The sequence below is a fragment of the Musca vetustissima genome, unplaced genomic scaffold (genome assembly GCF_032173495.1).
Source record: "Musca vetustissima isolate MV318-11 ecotype Yass unplaced genomic scaffold, APGP_CSIRO_Mvet_v1 utg2693, whole genome shotgun sequence".
NCBI classification, from domain to species: domain Eukaryota; kingdom Metazoa; phylum Arthropoda; class Insecta; order Diptera; family Muscidae; genus Musca; species Musca vetustissima.
Window position 1 is genome coordinate 97,331 of NW_026879596.1, and position 18,743 is coordinate 116,073.

Consider the following 18,743-nt stretch of genomic DNA (forward strand, 5'->3'; position numbering starts at 1 on the left):
GAAAATAAGATACGGCAGGTTTATAGTGTCTTAGAACATCGATACAGTTGCAATCTGCCTCTAAAATTTATTGTCGGCATGTGCCGATACAGTACCTGCCGGAGTCATCAAGGTTCACAATTTCTTCGTTAGAGTCTCAACAATCTTCCTGAGAAGACTAGGTCGGAATCGCCGTGTGCATACTTCGAAATACCGGAAAATAGGTCATAACGTTATATAGGAGGCAACACCTATACGTCAACTAATATTGATAATTTTTGTTAGGAATTTAAAATGTTAAATTTAGAGCCTATTCCAAAATACACGTCCAAATACCTGAAAATACCCAAAATTGTGGAGTACCGGTTGAATAGGAACTTCCACTAAATTTTTGATATTTTATTTGCCCTTCAAGAATCCCAAGAAAATGTTGAATCTTTATCTTAACTCCTAAGAACTCTATTGTGGGTTCAAACGATATACAGACGGACATGACTCGACATAGTTATATTAGAAATGGAAGAGCTAGAACTTTTTTTATATGAGGAGGACTGATGGAGTATAGAATAGATGTAGGAAAAAGTTTTTTTTTGGACTTTCGAACTATAAGTATCCGAAAAGTACTAAAATGTACTAAATTTGATACAATATCTTAGTATGTGACCGGATAGAGCTATAAGCTTGAAATTTGGAATGCGAATCAAGGTTGAAAAGCAGGGTCGATAAGAAGAGGTGGTTTTGGAAGTGTGTACTCATGTATACGAAAATTACTATATGGTACTATATTTGGTACAATTTCTATTTGAAGGTACGAATGAAACTGGAATTTAAAATTAACATTGCCATCGGAGTGTAGGATTAGGAAATTTATTACTTATGTTTACGAAAAGTACTAAAACGTACTATAATTGGTACAATTTGGATTTGGATGAACCAATAGATCTGGAAAACTGAAATTTAGAAAAACGATTCGTCTGATGCAACATAGTGCACCATTTACCTAAAATCGGGCGAAACTATATGGGAGCTATATGTAAATCTGAACCGATTTTGACGAAACTTAGCACACATCATTCTATACTTAATTCAGTACGCTGTGCAAAATTTTATGCAAATCAAAAGATATATAGGACTTTGGTGCACCATTTACTTTAAATCGGACGAAAATATATATGGGAATTGTATCTAAATATAAACTAATTTTCACGAAACTTTGCACACATCATTCTAGACTCAATTTCGTACTCTATACCAAATTGCATGCAAATCGGAAGATATATATCGGACGAAAATATGTATGGGGGCTATATCTAAATCTGAACCGATTTTCCCAATTTCAATTCGTCCTTGGGCCAAGTAGACGAGCTGTGCCAAATTTCATCCAATTCGGATCCTAAATGTGACATGTACTTTGTTTACAATTTAACATGGACAGACAGACGGACGGACATGCATAAATCGACTTAGAAAGTGATTCTATGCACATTCTCAAAGGAAACCATGTGTCTGCACAAAGACATAATACCATGTACCACAGTGTGGTGAAGGGTATAAAAATCCACAATTTTCCTCTTTCTACCCTCAGCTATAAAGCTAATGAGGGTAAGTATATACACTTTGATACGGCAAAAATGGTCCTCATCGAAATATTGCTTTTATACCTCATGTTTCTTCGGATCAAATCCGTTTCAGACAAATTGGAGTTGATTTATAAATTCCGCCCGAACGCCTTTAATATAATACAACTCAATAGAAATGACTCGCGATAAATTCTGATTGGGGTTAATAAAACGCATTTGTGGGCAATTATACGACTGTTAACCATTATATTAATAAATTTAAAAGCAAAATATTAAAAATGTTTGGAAATTACAATCACAGTTTCAATTGAACCTAAAACGTAAAAAAACACGTTTAAATATTTTTTAACTTTAAATAAAAAGATTACAAAATATTTCCATACAGTAATTTTCAGTTGCATATGTTATGACCACCAATGTAATGTATATCATATGTACATATATGTGTAGTGATGTAGGACAAATCATATATGATTCAGTTTTATTTTAGTCTATTTTCTAACCTGCTCTGAGAGTATTTAATTATTTTAATACATCCGTTTTAAATTTCGAATTGTAATTTTATTTTGAAAATTACATCTATATTTCAATTTAATTGAGTTTAATTTATATTCTAAAAATGTCCATCTCCCCCTCAAACATGGCACATGTAATATATCTTCTTCGACATTATATTTGTACCAACAAGGACACTTAATTATATTCTTTAAATTTGTCATTGATTGTTTTTGTTTTATTTTCTTATTGTACGCCACATTTATTTTCCAGCCAATTTAAAAAAGAGTATTTTCCAACACCCAAAATTTCAAGTATTTACAATTTTAACTTTACTTCTATTTACCGCACACACCCCCTCTCGTCCACATTGACTAATTCCTATTGTTTCTCTTTTTCTTCTTTACAGATACAAATGCTTGGCTATGATATATCGTGGGCTGGCTTTAACATCATCGAAGTAATGAGTTCCTCACGCTTCACTTGTAAACGTATCGGTTATTTGGCTGCCAGTCAATGTTTTCATCCTGATAGTGAGGTATGTAGTAGCATGCTAGCAAGCATTCGATTGTGTACACACAAAATCAACATTAAATTAATGCTTTTGGCAATAAATCTTTTAATGCTCAGTCTATTCTCTAAGATAGCAGACAATTTATTAAAATATTTACCTTCTTTTTTTGTTCCCTGATGTTTTTCTTTCTAGCTATTGATGTTAACCACAAACATGATACGAAAAGATTTAAATTCCCAAAATCAATATGATGCCGGTGTGGCATTAAGTGGTCTTAGCTGTTTTATATCACCAGATTTATCACGAGACTTAGCCAATGATATTATGACACTGGTAAGTAATGACAAAAAAATAAAAAAATAATAAATTATATTTTCAGATTTGCCTTTCCTGTTGTTAAATAGGTGTTTTAGTTCCAGAAATTGGGAAAAATTTACAATTTGTTGGAACATAAACAAGTAAAAAGGGTTGAATTGGGCGAATTTTTGTAATCCTCCACAATGTCTGTGCATTAAAAATATATCCGCGAAAATAAATTTAATCTTTCTACTACTGGGAAAATAGGTTTGCTCCCCCTGTAGGAAATCGGCGAGAATCCCATCATTTTGGTTTTGAAAGGGTATCGAAAATGCTTTTCTGAAGCTCGAACCTATTTTTAATTTTAATTTAATTAATTTAATTTTTATTCAACAATAACATGTATACAAAGCCTTCAGGCCAAATAAGATGATACATTATGATTAACAATATGAATTAACTACTCCAACAAAGGGACATTTCAGACATGTCCAAACTAAATCCATAAAAAAATCTAAAACTAAAATTCTATACATAAAGAGTTCTTAAAAAATATCTATAATATATATTTTACCTATGGCACTTTATACTCGCCATACAAATGTGCAATTGGAAAAGAATTATCATACAAGGTGACGAACAAGCCTTTTATAAAACGTGATCGGGGTAATACTGAAATTTTTTAATTCAATGGGTAAGGCGTTGTACAGCCGCGCAACACGAACTAAAAACGAATCATTCATTCGATGGTGTACAACAGGAATCTGTAGCTGATTGCGCCTAGTAGACGAGCAAAAAACAAATGTTCTTACCAAAAATTGGGGACACTGATTCTTAACCATTTTAAAAAAATTAAGTAGCAAACGTGAATCAACATAAGAATGAAAAGAACAACCAAAGAAGTCAATTACATATGGCGTGACATGGGCACGGGTATTCAATCTATACACATACCGGATAACTCTGTTGACAGCCAACTGAATGAGACGCATATTAAAGGAACTAGAACCGGAGTAAACTTCCAAACAGTAAAGAAAAGCGGGCAAAACCAATGCAAAAGCCAATCGTTTCCTAAGAAAAAATGGCACAGCTAAATCCGTGGCATAAAGACCCCGAAGGGATGAATTCATCTGGGATGCAATCATATTAATGTGACTTCCAAAACTCAATTTATCATCAATGACCACCCCAAGGCACAGCAATTCGGAGACAAATTCAATATATCTACCATCATAAACAACAGATACAAAACTATTACTAAACGAACTAAAAAAAAGCGCTTTTGTTTTCGAAGAGTTAACACAAAGAGAGTTTCTAGTTACCCAGCCGTATAAAACCTTCATGGCACAATCCATCATTGACTGAAACACTGATGCAAAACGACAGTCTCCTTTGAATAACAACTGAACATCATCAGCAAAAGCAAATGGTTCACAAAAAAAACTCAGCTCTGAAAAAAGATCATTAAGAAATAAAATAAAAAGTAGCGGCCCCAAAACCGACCCCTGAGGCACACCACTTTTAACAGGTAAAATAGAACTACATCTATTTTCAGCACAAACCAACTGCTCTCTGCAAGATAAATACGACGCCAAAAGATAACTCGCGCTTCTTGAAAACTTATACAACGATTGCAACTTACGAACCAACTTAGAATGATCGACCCTATCAAACGCCTTTTCCAAGTCAAGCGACAAGAGAACGCAAAACCTGGTATTGTCTAAACTAACACGAATGCTATCCGTCAGTCCCAGTAAAAGCGATGCAGTACTTCTATTCCTTCTGAAGCCACATTGAACATCATTCAACAAACCATTGTTGTGTACGTAACAAATAATCTGAGACTTCAACACATGCTCAACAACTTTGGAACATATTGGCAAAATAGAAATCGGACGAAATTCTTGAGGCCCACCAACAACACTCTTTTTCTTAACAGGAACAATTTTAGCTAATTTCCAAGCTGTAGGAAAAACAGATGTAGTTAATATCATGTTAACTAGATGTAAAAAATGCACAGAAAGCGGACGGAAGACAATCTTTAAAAACTTGAGGGAAAACCCATCTAAACCAGCAGCGTTGGACTTAATAGCAGCAAATGCACTCTCTAGCTCCGCACCATCAATACAGTGGAAAGTTTTTCACAGTGGCTTGATTTAAATTCCATATAAAGGGGGAAATAGGTTATGTTCCACTGCAGGAAAACGGCGAGGATTACCACTTTTTGGTATGCATTTTTGGATAGGGTATCGTAAATGCTTCCTGAAGCTTTAACCTATTTTTAATTTTCACAGTGGCCTGACTTAAATTCCGAATAAAGGGGGAAATAGTTTAGTAAATAGAAATAGGTAATAATAGAAATTAGAAATAGTCATAGAAAATTGCCTGATAGTAGCTTGACAGACAACTGTTTAGAAACATGGTCCAGGAACTTAATCCAAAAATATCACCAAAAATTAGGTGGAACCTTTGTATGGGATTTTCTTTGAAGAAGTTCACCAGGATTCCGATTCCGAGGAATGCCAATTTACAGACATTTCGACACTAAAATGCGGTTATAGGGTAACTTCGGGTAATGTGGACCAGGCGTCTAATGTGGACCCACCCCCATATCTAAGAATATGTCAATGCTTGAAATATGTCAATGCCGCCTTGACAAATGTTTTCCTAATTAGTGAAAACAAACATCAAACTTGGTTTTTAATAAATAAGCTCTGATTGTAAAAGTGTGATTTGAAAATTTTTTAGCACAATAGTCGAACGTTTTTGCAAAATAATCGAAAACTTGTTTTTTCTCGAATATAAAGAAGTTATGTGGTTTTCTTGTTTTATTTAACAAAAATATACGTAATTATACTCGGCGATTTTTAATTTTTATTAATTTTTGAAGCCGATATTTATTTTTAAATAAAAATATTCAATGTCGGGTAATGAGGACCACTATAAAAATTGGGACCTTTTTATGAGGACGTGTTCGAAGCATGGGCGCATTTAATATGCGAGTAGGTATTCTATCCTCTGAAAACTCGATATGCGAAATTACAGGTGCTTCGGTTGGATAATGAAGCAAGGACCTTCAAAATACCGCAAATGGGGCAGTACCCTTAAATGGGGACTATTCCAAAATATAAACCCCTATATTTTTGCATTCATTGTTACCCAAGAGTGCAATAAATTGAAATTTATCACAACCAATCCACAACCTACCTTGAACTTACTGATCCTCATTACCCACATGTACTGGTCCTCATTACCCGCCAAGTTATTTTTATTCGCAGTTTAGAGTTTTTTGAAATATAATGGAATAACATTTTTATAAACAAATATAAATATTATTTGACTTGGAATATATTTAGGCAACAAACCTACTATGTTGTGAAAACAATTTGTTTTTATTTTTTACCATTGTTAAGCCCACAATATCAATAAAAAAAAAGAAAATGGTGGTCCACATTACACGAAGTTACTCCAATCTTCAAAATGCAAAAAAAAAAAAAAAATGCGAACTTTAGATCGCTGCGAAAATGTGACAAAATATGTTGACAATTTTCTACAACCTTTTAAGAACCCGTAATATCAAAACTCTCCGAAATGCGGAGTAACCATAACCATGAAAATTCAATATTTTTTGCAAAGTTGTTTTTTGTTTTTAATTTTTCATGGTGGTCCACATTACACGAAGTTACTCCAATCTTCAAAATGCCAAAAAAAAAAAAAAAATCGGAACTTTAGATCGCTGCGAAAATGTGACAAAATATGTTGACAATTTTCTACAACCTTTTAAGAACCCGTAATATCAAAATACAAACTCTCCGAAATGCGGAGTAACCATAACCATGAAAATTCAATATTTTTTGCAAAGTTGTTTTTTGTTTTTAATTTTTCATGAACAAGAAATGCGAAATCGGGCATGTTTTTCCATTTTTCAAGAACACGAAATGCAAAATCGGGCAGGACCTTTTTTACGAGGGCTATATCAAAACTTTGACCGATGTATCCCATTTGCAATACCACCTTGCATGTTAAAAGTTTCAAAGTTCTATCTTAAATATCGAGCCATATTCGCCAAAAAAAACGTAACCCTCAATTTAAAATTTTACAGGAGAAGGGTTTGTTTTAAGAAATTCAGATGTAATAAAGCTATTATTTTGAAATTTATAATTATAGTTTAAAACAAAACTAGTTGGTAAAAAAAACTATAGTTCTAAATTTCAAAATAATAGCTTTATTAAATCTGAATTTATTAAAACAAAACCTTCTACTGTAAAATTTCAAATTGAGGGTTACGTTTTTTGGCGAATATGGCTCGATATTACGAGCTCTATCGTGATTTGAACAGACAGATATATATATATATATATATATTTTCTAATCAGATCAAAATGTCTGTTCATATCCACTCGACCTTATGGTGGACGGTTTGAATAATACTGTTTTAGCTAGAACTTTACAGATATATAACTTAAGGGGGATGTAAAATAGTCTTCAAAAAATCCACAACTTGCAGGAATATTCATTTTTAAAAAGTTCTTGATGCTTAAAAAGTATCGTCTAAAAATCCACTTTTCGGTTGGTCCTTGAAAAAATATTCTCTAAGAAAACCATGTTTCCATGTAGGCCTCCATTGGTCCATGAAAAAATAATCTTTATCTACGCCTCTATTGGTCCTTGAAAAAATATTCTTTATCCACGCCTCTATTGGTCATTGAAAAAATATTCTTTAAGAAATGCAGGAAAAAATATTCTTTAAAAAAAAATTCTTTTTAGATATTAAAACGTTTATATATTATATAAAATGTGTTTTTCTTTTTCTTACTTTTAGATGAGCTCCACCAAACCTTATCTACGCATGAAAGCCGTCCTTATGATGTATAAAGTATTTCTACGTTATCCAGAAGCTTTAAAACCTGCATTTCCTAAACTTAAAGAGAAACTGGAAGATCCTGATCCAGGTTTATCATCATTTTTAATATTATTTATTGTTTTGATTTGAAGTTTTGTTGTAAAAAAAAGTATTAACCACTATTCGTTTTTGTTTTTCTTTTTTAGGGGTACAATCCGCTGCCGTTAATGTTGTTTGTGAATTAGCACGTAAGAATCCAAAAAATTATCTTCCTTTAGCTCCTGTATTTTTTAAACTAATGACAACATCAACCAATAATTGGATGCTTATTAAAATTATCAAATTGGTGAGTTAACTTGTGTTGTTAATTTATTTTTAATTGATTTATTAATATCTAGTATATATGTATATACTACATTATTTTGTATGTAAAATGTGAACAAAAAGAAAAAACGTGTTGTTGTCGAACTCGAGGCAACATCATTATATTTCATATAAGTCAGTCTACGACAATGAATTTAAATACTATTATTTTTTAATGAAAAAAAAAAACTTATAAACATTTTGTTTTTTTTTATATTTTATCCTTCCCCCGGTTTTATTTCCTCTTAAATCTCCGTATACTACCAAAACCACAAAAACAAAAGTTTGCCAGCCTTACCACTATTGAACCAGCGTTGGGACGTAAATTAACTCAACCCTTGATTGAAATTATTTCCAGGTTTAATAAACTCTTTTTTATAATCCTTTTCTTAAACAATAATTTATTTAAACGAAATATATAATTATATTATTTTTGGATTATGTGTCTTTTTGGAAAGATTGGTATTTCATTTTTTAATTAATTAATTTTCGTTTTGGTATTTTTTTAATTTCCATTTTGTGGATAAGAAGCTATAATTGTTTTTATAATTTTCAATGATATTCTCCACCACTACCACAACCACCACCAGCCTTCACAATAATTTTGTTTTTTTTTTTCAATTGTTATTTTCATTATGTTTTTATTTCAATTATAATAATTTTGAAAAATAGCTTGTTTTTTCAATTATCGTAGACAATTTGAATTTGTGTTTAATTTAGTTTGTTTTATTTTTATAATTTACAACACAAAACGTCTCAAACAAATAAGAAGAATATCTATCGATTACCATCGAAATAGCCAGATGCAAATTTGTTTTATTTACACCTGTCCCTATTTTCTAATACCCAAATGAGATTGTTGAGGATAAGGACTAGGGAATATGTAAACATACACACGCAAAGGATGTTTTCTTATTTTGTTGAAAATATTTGGTTAGTTTTGGACCCAATTTATATACCTTTCTAAAAAATATAGGATTTGTTAGCATGTTTCTTCACTTCACCCACCAATCCATCACTTGAGGATGTTTGTTAACACTTCTTTTTTGTACACATTTGCCTCGGTCCTGAAATGTTTTTTTTTTATTATAGCACATTATACAGGTATATCCGTTTTGTGGTTTCTAAAACAAACATAAATAAAACACACAATTATTATAAAGTATGAACGTCATTAACGTTGAGAACTGTTGCAAGTATTGCTTCTTTCGCGTAGCCCCGTATTCACACATTCAGACAAAAGAGCGCATCAACAGAGACATTTTAGGATTGGTATGACATCTATCCTATTACTTGAGAATTCTCAGAACCCTAAATACAATTTTGTTTATTAACATACTCGTCAACAATCTCGGAACTTATGCAAAGAACCTTATCGACGCTGTCACGTTGGGCCAAGGCTAACGGTCTTGGAGTTAACCCAACAAAGACACCAGTTCTGTCTTTGTTCGATGTTCACTTATTCACTAGGAAACGTGAGCTCGCCGTCTTTGCTCTACCAACATTGGATGGAGTACACTCCACTTCATCTCTCGCCGGAAGCAAAATACCTTGGCACAATCTTGGACTGTCAACTACGATGGAACATGGTGAGGAACGGGCGAAGAGTGGGCAGTTTGCACTCTATGCCTGCGAAATTGTGCTTACGGACATGGATGTATCGTGGACGAACCTTGTACCAATGCGTAAAACTAAGCGACTATATATCACCAGTCCTGAGATTTGACGATGTAAGTGTCGTTATGCCCAGTAAAGACGGCTGGAACCGTATTAACTCTCCCCTGGACGGTCTGGCTTTTATACAGACGGATCCAAGATGAATGAAGGTACAGAGGCTGGCGCCTACTGTGAAGGGCTAGGCCTTGAGCTTACCTACAAGTTGGATAGCAGCTGTAGAGTTTTCCAAGCTGACATCTTCGCGATTTGGAAGGCAGCTGAATTGATAAAAAGTCTGGATGCAGAGATCGTTAAACCGGTGACAGGATTAAAGCCCTCAAATCCTGTTACATCAAGTCTGATGTCGTCCTCGAGTGTAGAGCAGAGTTTTGGAAACACTTATTACCAGCTATCGGCTGTGCTGGGTACCAGAACACTGTGAAATCATGGGTAATAAAAAAGCAGACGATCTAGCTAGACGAGGATCTCAATCCACAGATCTAGCAATTAAACAACCCATTTGTCACATTTTCCGAAATTTTTGTGGCGTGTTTTGACGAACGAGCCTATGAAATTTGGCGCAACGAACCTAGGTACAATGCGTAAAGATCTATCCGGTGGACTCAGCCAAGAGAACAAACTCACTGTTGAACCTGGGAAAAGCTGAAATTAGAGTAATGAGAGGAGTCTTTACTGGTCATTGCAATATCAGGGCCTTTACCAGTAAATGAGACCATGATGTTACTGATTGCTGCAGAATCTGTGATGACGAGGAGGAGACCGATACAATTGAACATCTCCTGCATCGCTGTCCAGTCCTGGCCTCCTACTGACGGCACAAATTAGTAGGTGCTCACTTTCCACCGCGTCTAAACTATTTTTCTACTATGGAATCTGCTCTAATCTGCAGCATAATTAGAAACGTTCAACTTTGACTCTTAATGCATCTTCTGTCCGATCTCTATAGCCATCTATACTATCTCATACTTACCTTCTCACACATCCTTGTAAGCTTCTCATATATCTCTCTATCCCCCTTCTTTCCTCCCCTATAGATCTATCCATATCTTTTCCTTTTCGTGGATGATCACAATGGACCTGGCGGTTTCAGAGTGCTGCAGCCACATAAGTGACTGCACATCCCCAAACATAACCTAACCTATGATCGTGTCCTGCCTGTTTGTGTTCGTGTGTTTACTGAATATTATGAACCTAAGTAGTTTGTAAAATTCAGACATACTCTCCATTGTTCTTGAGTGGCGTGCACGGGTTATATTCCTCACAGTTGGTCCCAACATCTCGATTTTTCACCAATTTCGGTATTGTTCTCCGTTAAGGTGGTTCACGACGGCGACGACAGAAATTCTTTGCTTTGGGAATAATAATCTAATATAAATGAGTGCCACAATTTATTTGGCAAGCATTATCGCTTTTTTGGAAGGAAATTGCAAATCTCCTGAATTAAAATCATCGTTTTTTATACCCTCCACCATAGTATGGTCATTTCGTTTGTGACTCATCGAAATAGTCATTTACGAGTCTATAAAGTATATATATATTCTTGATCAGGGTAAAATTCTAAGACGATCTAGCCATGTCCGTCCGTGCTTCTTTTGTAATCACGCTATCTTCTGTAAGAATTGATATAGGGTGCTTAAATTTTGCATAGGTTTGTCTTTTGTCAGCAGGCTGGTCAAGTTCGAAGATGGGATATATCGGTTCACGTTTAGGCATAGCTTCCATATAACGGTACCCCGCAATTTTCGGTATTTTGGGGTTCTTGAGCGCGTTTTTCAACCGAATTCGCTGAAATTTGGTACATTGAGTTCTTATTAGGTTCTAAATGTCTCCACAAAAAATTATAAATATGGGCCCACTTTTTCTGGTAGCCCCATATAACGGTACCTCCTAATTTTCAGTATCTTGGGGGGTTTCATCGTATTTTTTCCACCGAATTGGCTGTAATTTAGTATTTTGAGTTCTTAATGGGTACCAAATCTCTCCACAAAAAATTATGAATATGTCAATTTTTTCGGATAGCCCCCATATAAGGGTACCTCCCAATTTTCTGTTTGTTTTTAAGACTCTGTGTTGTAAGGAGGATATCGAGATAAAAAAACTAGAACATAAGGTTCGATAATGAACTATAACTCGCATTTAGGTTTAGTCCCTGAGTGGAAGGCACCAGAAGAAGTGGACCGATATTCCCCATAATAAGATGGTCAAAGTTTGGATGGAATCCAGATTTTCTGAAACGGGTTGATGAGGCACATTTTCATCGTGTCAAAGTATATACACCCTCATTAGCCATAAGATTGATGGTATAATTATCCATTAAAAAATTCTGAAATTTATTTTATAGTTTACATAATGGGTTTGTAGAAATGTCTGTATACGTTCATTTCAATCACCTGTCAGTATATATATGGTGGAGTGTATCCAAAGTTCGGGCCGGCCGAACTTAACGATTTTTCACTAGTTTTTATTTAATAGAATAATTTCATCCCGATAAAATTTTCACAAAATAGAAGTTTGATTCAATGCGATAATTTTTTTACACTGATAACAAAAATGCCTTTTTGGAAATGTCCACTCCCAATTTTCTCAATTCTTAGAGATTCTCTCTTTAAATATTATCTCCTCCTTCTTAAATCTGCCAACGTCTATAAATTTCTTTCCTTTCAAACATCAACAATCTATTACCCCCAATAACAAATTAAAACAACAACCACAATCAATCAAACGAAAAAAAAAATAATAATAATTAGCAAATAAGTTTTCTCTTCTCATTGTAATTTTGTTATTTATGAAATATACAAAAAACAAGAATTGTAATTATTTTTATGAATTCAGCTTGGTTTTATCATTTTTTTATCTTCTTCTTTTTATCTCTTTTTGCATTTGCAGTTTGGCGCTTTAACTCCTTTAGAACCCCGGCTAGGAAAGAAATTAATAGAACCACTCACAAATCTTATCCATAGGCAAGTTTATGTTTATGTGTCACTCACAATGAAATGAAACAAAACAAAACTACCAAAAGAAAAAAAAAACAAAAAAGAAATGTAAAAACTAAAAACAAAAAAACATACAGCAAGTGCAATTGTTTTTATCATCTTTTGTTTGACGATGTTTTCTTTCTGAAACAAATAGAAAAAAATGAACGTGTGTGTGTGCGTATTGTCTATGATTTCCTTTTATTTATTTTTTTTTTCTTTTCTATTTTATATTCAATGGAATGCCTTAAAATTAAAAAATATATATGAAAATAAAACAACAAGCTTTGTTCAAATTATTTTCACCTACCTCCGTTTGTTTTTAATTATTTAAAGTGCAATTAATGTAATAAATAATTTTTTTGTTTTGTTTCTTTTATTTAATTTTTTCGTATTTTTTATATATATAGAAATTTACATTCAAGCAAAAATATCACTTACACTTTGTAGCTTTTTTAATGTATTTTTTGTTTCGTTCCTAACAGTTTTGGTTTTTTTTAAATTCATATTCCAAAAATATACAAACAATAACAAAATTTGTTAATTTTTTAAACATTAACTTAAAAACAAATATTTATAATAATCTCTCTGTATATTTTACCTTCCTCAACAGCACATCGGCTATGAGCTTATTGTATGAATGCATTAATACAGTTATAGCTGTGTTGATCAGCATTAGCAGTGGTATGCCAAACCATAGTGCCTCTATACAACTTTGTGTACAAAAGTTGCGTATCCTCATTGAAGACTCCGATCAAAATTGTAAGTTGATTTTCTTTTTTAAATAAGATAATTTGCTAACTTTGTAATTTGTTGTTTATTTTTCTTGTTTCAGTAAAATATTTGGGGCTCTTGGCCATGTCAAAAATCTTAAAAACTCATCCGAAAAGTGTTCAAGCCCATAAAGATCTAATTCTGGCTTGTCTGGATGATAAAGATGAATCGATACGTTTACGAGCTTTGGATTTACTCTATGGCATGGTATCAAAAAAGAATCTCATGGAAATCGTAAAACGCCTTTTGGGTCATATGGAACGTGCCGAGGGTTCCAATTATCGTGATGAACTTTTATATAAAGTTATTGAAATTTGTTCACAAAGTTCATATTTGTATGTAACCAATTTTGAATGGTATTTAACGGTGCTTGTCGAATTAATACAATTGGAGGCTGGTTCCAAACATGGTAAGTGAGAAAGAAACCCAAAATTCCTTCTATTTCATGAAGAAGACTACACGTTGACTACACACTACAATAAGTACAAAAGCGATAGAGTGCATTAGTATTAGTCAATCGATGGTATTAATAAAAACCCAGAAAGCCGACTGGATTACACTGTGGACTAGCTTTGATTAAGAGACTGCTATATGAAACGTGATGGCGTTGTGCAAAAAGTATATCATCATAGACTCCGAAGTGTTTTCAAACTTCAATCAAATTCGAAGATAGTGAATATCGGTCCACTCCCCCACAAAATGGTAAACAAATTTGTTAAAATCCAATTGTTTTAAAGTTGTTAATTCAATACCAAGCGAATGGATTGTTCGATTTGACCTAAACTTTGCACATCATAACATTTTTACCGTGGCTTGATCAAGTCCTTTCACCTACCTCCCCAATATTTTGACAATTTCTAATTCAATATCAAACGAATGGAATCTCCGATTTAATTCAAATTTTGCAAATCGCAATACTTTTACCAAACCTAGATCATGGTCTCATTCGGAACCTCTCCAAAGATTTTCAACTTTTTGAAGCTACGTATACATTATATAAAGCCAATAATAACCTGCGTTTTATTTCGTAGACCTCCACAAACCATAGGCTATGATCTGTCTGTCGGCAACACCGATTGGCACTATTATTAAACCCTTCACCATACTGTGGTACAGGGTATTATGTATTTGTGCATATGTTTGTAACAGTCAAAAGGAAACGAGATAGACACATGGTTCCTTTTGAGAATCACTTTCTGAGTGAATTTATGCATGTCCGTCGGTCCGTCCTTCCGTAAATGTCAAATTGTAAACAAAATACAGGTTGCATTTATGTTTTGTATTGGATGAGATTTGACATAGGTCACTTATTATGAACCCTATTGAAATTGGGAAGAATCTGTTCAGATTTAGATATAGCTCCCATATATATTTTCGTTCGATTTTATGTAAATGATGCACCAAATTCCCTATATATCTTCCGATTTGCACCAAATTTGGCATAGCGTACTGAATAAACTCTGGAATGATGTGTGTTAGGTTTCGTGAAAATCGCTTCGGATTTAGATATAGCTCCCATATATATATTTTCGTTCGATTTTAGGTAAATGGCGCACCAAAATCCCTATATACCTTTCGATTTGCACGAAATTTGGCATAGAGCACTTAATTAAGTCTAGAATGATGTGTGCTAAGTTTCGTGAAAATCGGTTCAGATTAAGATATAGCTCCCATATATATTTTCGTTCGATTTTATGATATTGGTGCACAAAATGGCACAAATATTGGTGCACAAAATCTTTCGATTTGCACGTACTGAACTAAGTCTAGAATGGGTATGAGGGTATCATATAGTCGGCCCAGTCCTTACTGGTTTTGTTTAGAAGCCGTTTTAGCATTCTTTGAGGCATTTGTTTTATATTTAAGTCTACGTGTTATTATATTTCATGACATTTTTCCTTTATTCATGTTAAATGAAATTTTTCCTTTATTAGGGGTTTCTAAATGTTCTTTTTGTTCTCAATTATATTTCACTTTATTTTGCAACCGACCTTTTCACCGATAAGGAGATTTTCGTGTTTTTCTTTTTGAAGATCATTTGTTATTTTATTTGTGAAACTTTGGAAGCTTTTATTGCGGGCATCTATATGTCATTTGTTTCCTCAATATGAAACAAAAGGGTTCTGTAGTAGAAACCGATATGATTTTAATTAAGCTGCTTGACTTTTTTTGTGATGAGTTAATGTTACTCTTTGATTTTTTGATAAGACAAAATACTAGTTATATAAAAAAAATTAATTTCCTTTCAGGTCGTTTAATTGCTGAACAATTATTAGATGTTGCTATAAGAGTGCCTGTTGTTCGACAATTCGCTGTAAAGGAAATGACAAATCTGCTGGATACATTTTCTATTTCATCTCAAAGTAATTCAATGTATGAAGTTTTATATGCAGCTGCCTGGATTGTTGGAGAATTTTCCAAGTAAGTAAATTCAAAACAATTTCCTAAGTTCTCTTATTTTAACCCATGAACAATTCACATTTTCTCACATAGTGAATTAGAGGATGCAGAGCATACTCTGAATATTCTACTCAGACCACGTCAAGTGCCGGGACACATACAAAGTGTGTTTGTACAGAATGTTGTTAAATTGTTTACACGTTTGGCCACAACATGCCTAGAAAATGAAGATCCTGAAGGATTAGTTAGGGTATGTTCCTTGGATTGCAATTTTCAATCCGAAATATAAAAAAAAATAATTTTCTTATAGCTTTGTAATCATGTTTTGGAAAAACTACAAGATTTCAATAGTTCCGATGACATTGAAGTCCAAGAACGTGCCAATTCCGCTTGCATTCTCATCGAAATGTTGAAAGCTCAATTTAATGATCAGGATGATGCCTACAATCATCAGCATCATCATCAAGTCGATTTTATTGGTTCCGATGAGACTGGTGTTGTTGAAACAACACAAAGACGAATCTCCACAATACCCACATTGGCTATTGAAATTGTTCAAGAAATGGCTTTATTATTTGCCGGTGATCTCATACCGGTAGCACCAAAAGCTCAACGGAAAGTTCCTTTACCCGATGGCCTTGATTTAGATGAATGGATTAACCCGCCACCTGAAGATGATACCGACGAATCGTCGCATGATGAAAAGGAGGAACTATTTGTTAGTTCGTCAGCCCAATTGGATGAGGGCGGCAGCGGCGGCAAACGAAGGCCCAGCGAAGAACTGACACCAGAACAAATTGAACGTCAACGTATGCAACGCATGATTGAACAATCCAATAATCCACACTATTTGAAATCGACACCCTCCACGCCGGATGTTGGTTCTATGCATGCTCGTTCATTGAGCAGTAATAATTCACAACATAATGCCGATCAATATGACAATATTGATGATATACCAATTGCGGAACTATCATTAGACATTCCATTAAAAGTTGGAGGTAATTATTTTAAATATATATATATTTTTAAATTATTAAGTGATACAAAATTATTTGTTTCTGCTGCAGCCACCAAACGTTCAGATCAATATTTACTGCAAGAGACTGCTAACAGCAGCAGTAAGGATAAGAAAAAACACAAAAAATCCAAAAAGAGCAAAAAATCAAAATCAAAGACTACATACAATTCAACATCGGAATCAGAAGATGGTTAGTATAATTTTTTTAGTCATTCAGCTGGTGAGATATAATTTTAATTTCTTATATATTTTTTGCAAACATTTCTAGATCCCAAACCTATGCACATTGTCAATACAACACTGGATATGCCTGAAGGTGTTTCATTATCGGATGGCGATGATAAAGATGGCAAATTTGATTCAGATGATCCTCACAGAGCATTAGATATTGAATTGGATATGTAAGTAGAGAGCACAAAGGATTTCGAAAATGTTATAGACAAGACAACAAACTGAAATGTAGGACAGGCGCTGTTTACCGATTTTAAATCGAAAACGTTACAAGGGAAATCACCTGCAGCGCAAAACATACCTGAAGCCAAAAATTATCGATATTGGACCACTTTTGAGGACAAATCCCTTATAAGGGTGTCCCCAAATATTCGGTATTTTGGGAATTTTCAGAGCCTTTTTCAAACGAATTCACTGTGATTTGGAATTTTGAGTTCCCATTGGGTAGCAAATCTAAATTTCGTCCATAAAAAACAGCAAGGAAAGTTGTAAAGTTGGAGGGGGGCGATTAAATCATATTAGCAATTGTTAATCGAATTCTATATAATTGGAAATTTCAATTGGTTCAGATGTCATCTGGCGACCGGAAACTTTCCACATTACTGTCGCTAGATGACATCCGAACCATACCATATTACCACATTCCATACCTCATTTTGTGTATATACCGCTATTTTTTAAACTATGAAATTACCTCAATTCAATACATTTTTTACAGACCCGATTTGGAGGAACCTAAATATCATCGTGGTGGTAGTACCACAAATAAAAAAGATTTCAACGAACCTGACTTATTTGAAAAAGAGAAAAAATCAAAATCATCAACTTCACAAACCACCACCACCCATAAAAAAGAAAAGAAGAAAGATAAGGAGAAGAATAAAGAGAATGAAAAGGATAAACATAAATCGTCACATAAAAAATCGTCGAAAAAATCGACAGCAGCTAACAACAATGATATGAATAGTGCCAATTTGTTGGGTACATCTTTGGAAGAGGAGTTACAAGCACCCATTCAAATGTCCAATACAATAGTCCATCCCACCTCCAATATCGAATCCAGCTCGATTCTTTCCACTCTGGACATCAGCACACAAGAGAAACGTAAGAAACACCACCACCATCATAAGTCAAACAAATCCCAGTCCACAACAACATCAGCCAAGGAATTGAAAAATCTTCAACCCAGTAACGATAATGAACTTTTAGATACATCTATGAAGTCGTCGACTACCTCCATGAAAAAGAAAAAGGATAAAAAAGAAAAGGAACATCATCATAAGGATAAGAAAAAGTCTAGCCACCACCATCATCATCATAAATCGTCATCCGCTGCGGCTGGCAATGATTATGAAGAAGCCCTGGGCATTTCTACGCCTAGTAAAGAGATTTTTTAAATTCGTAATTATTCAGCGCTTTCATATATTCCATTATTATTACTATTATTCACTTTTGTTTTTCAAAACAATTACATTTATTTAATATGATTTTTATTTAATTTTTATTAGTAATTTGAACAAACATATTTAACAAAAAACATACAATTACAAACATATACAATCTTACTTAAATAACAACAACTACAGCTCTGATTTTG

The 18,743-nt window shown here is 33.7% G+C and overlaps 1 protein-coding gene across 1 annotated transcript in view; it reads left to right on the forward strand.

The window, feature by feature from the left end:
- LOC133324568 (AP-3 complex subunit delta) overlaps nt 1–17,320 on the forward strand; it is a 28,730-nt gene extending 11,410 nt beyond the window's left edge. Inside the window, exons 3-14 of the mRNA XM_061533409.1 lie at nt 2,464–2,592; nt 2,761–2,901; nt 7,688–7,817; nt 7,915–8,054; nt 12,635–12,708; nt 13,334–13,482; nt 13,556–13,903; nt 15,744–15,915; nt 15,988–16,144; nt 16,205–16,895; nt 16,965–17,105; nt 17,184–17,320. Of these exons, the coding sequence (XP_061389393.1) occupies nt 2,464–2,592; nt 2,761–2,901; nt 7,688–7,817; nt 7,915–8,054; nt 12,635–12,708; nt 13,334–13,482; nt 13,556–13,903; nt 15,744–15,915; nt 15,988–16,144; nt 16,205–16,895; nt 16,965–17,105; nt 17,184–17,320 (2,409 nt within the window). The remainder of the gene's footprint in view (nt 1–2,463; nt 2,593–2,760; nt 2,902–7,687; nt 7,818–7,914; nt 8,055–12,634; nt 12,709–13,333; nt 13,483–13,555; nt 13,904–15,743; nt 15,916–15,987; nt 16,145–16,204; nt 16,896–16,964; nt 17,106–17,183) is intronic.
- Nucleotides 17,321–18,743: the final 1,423 nt, after the last annotated feature.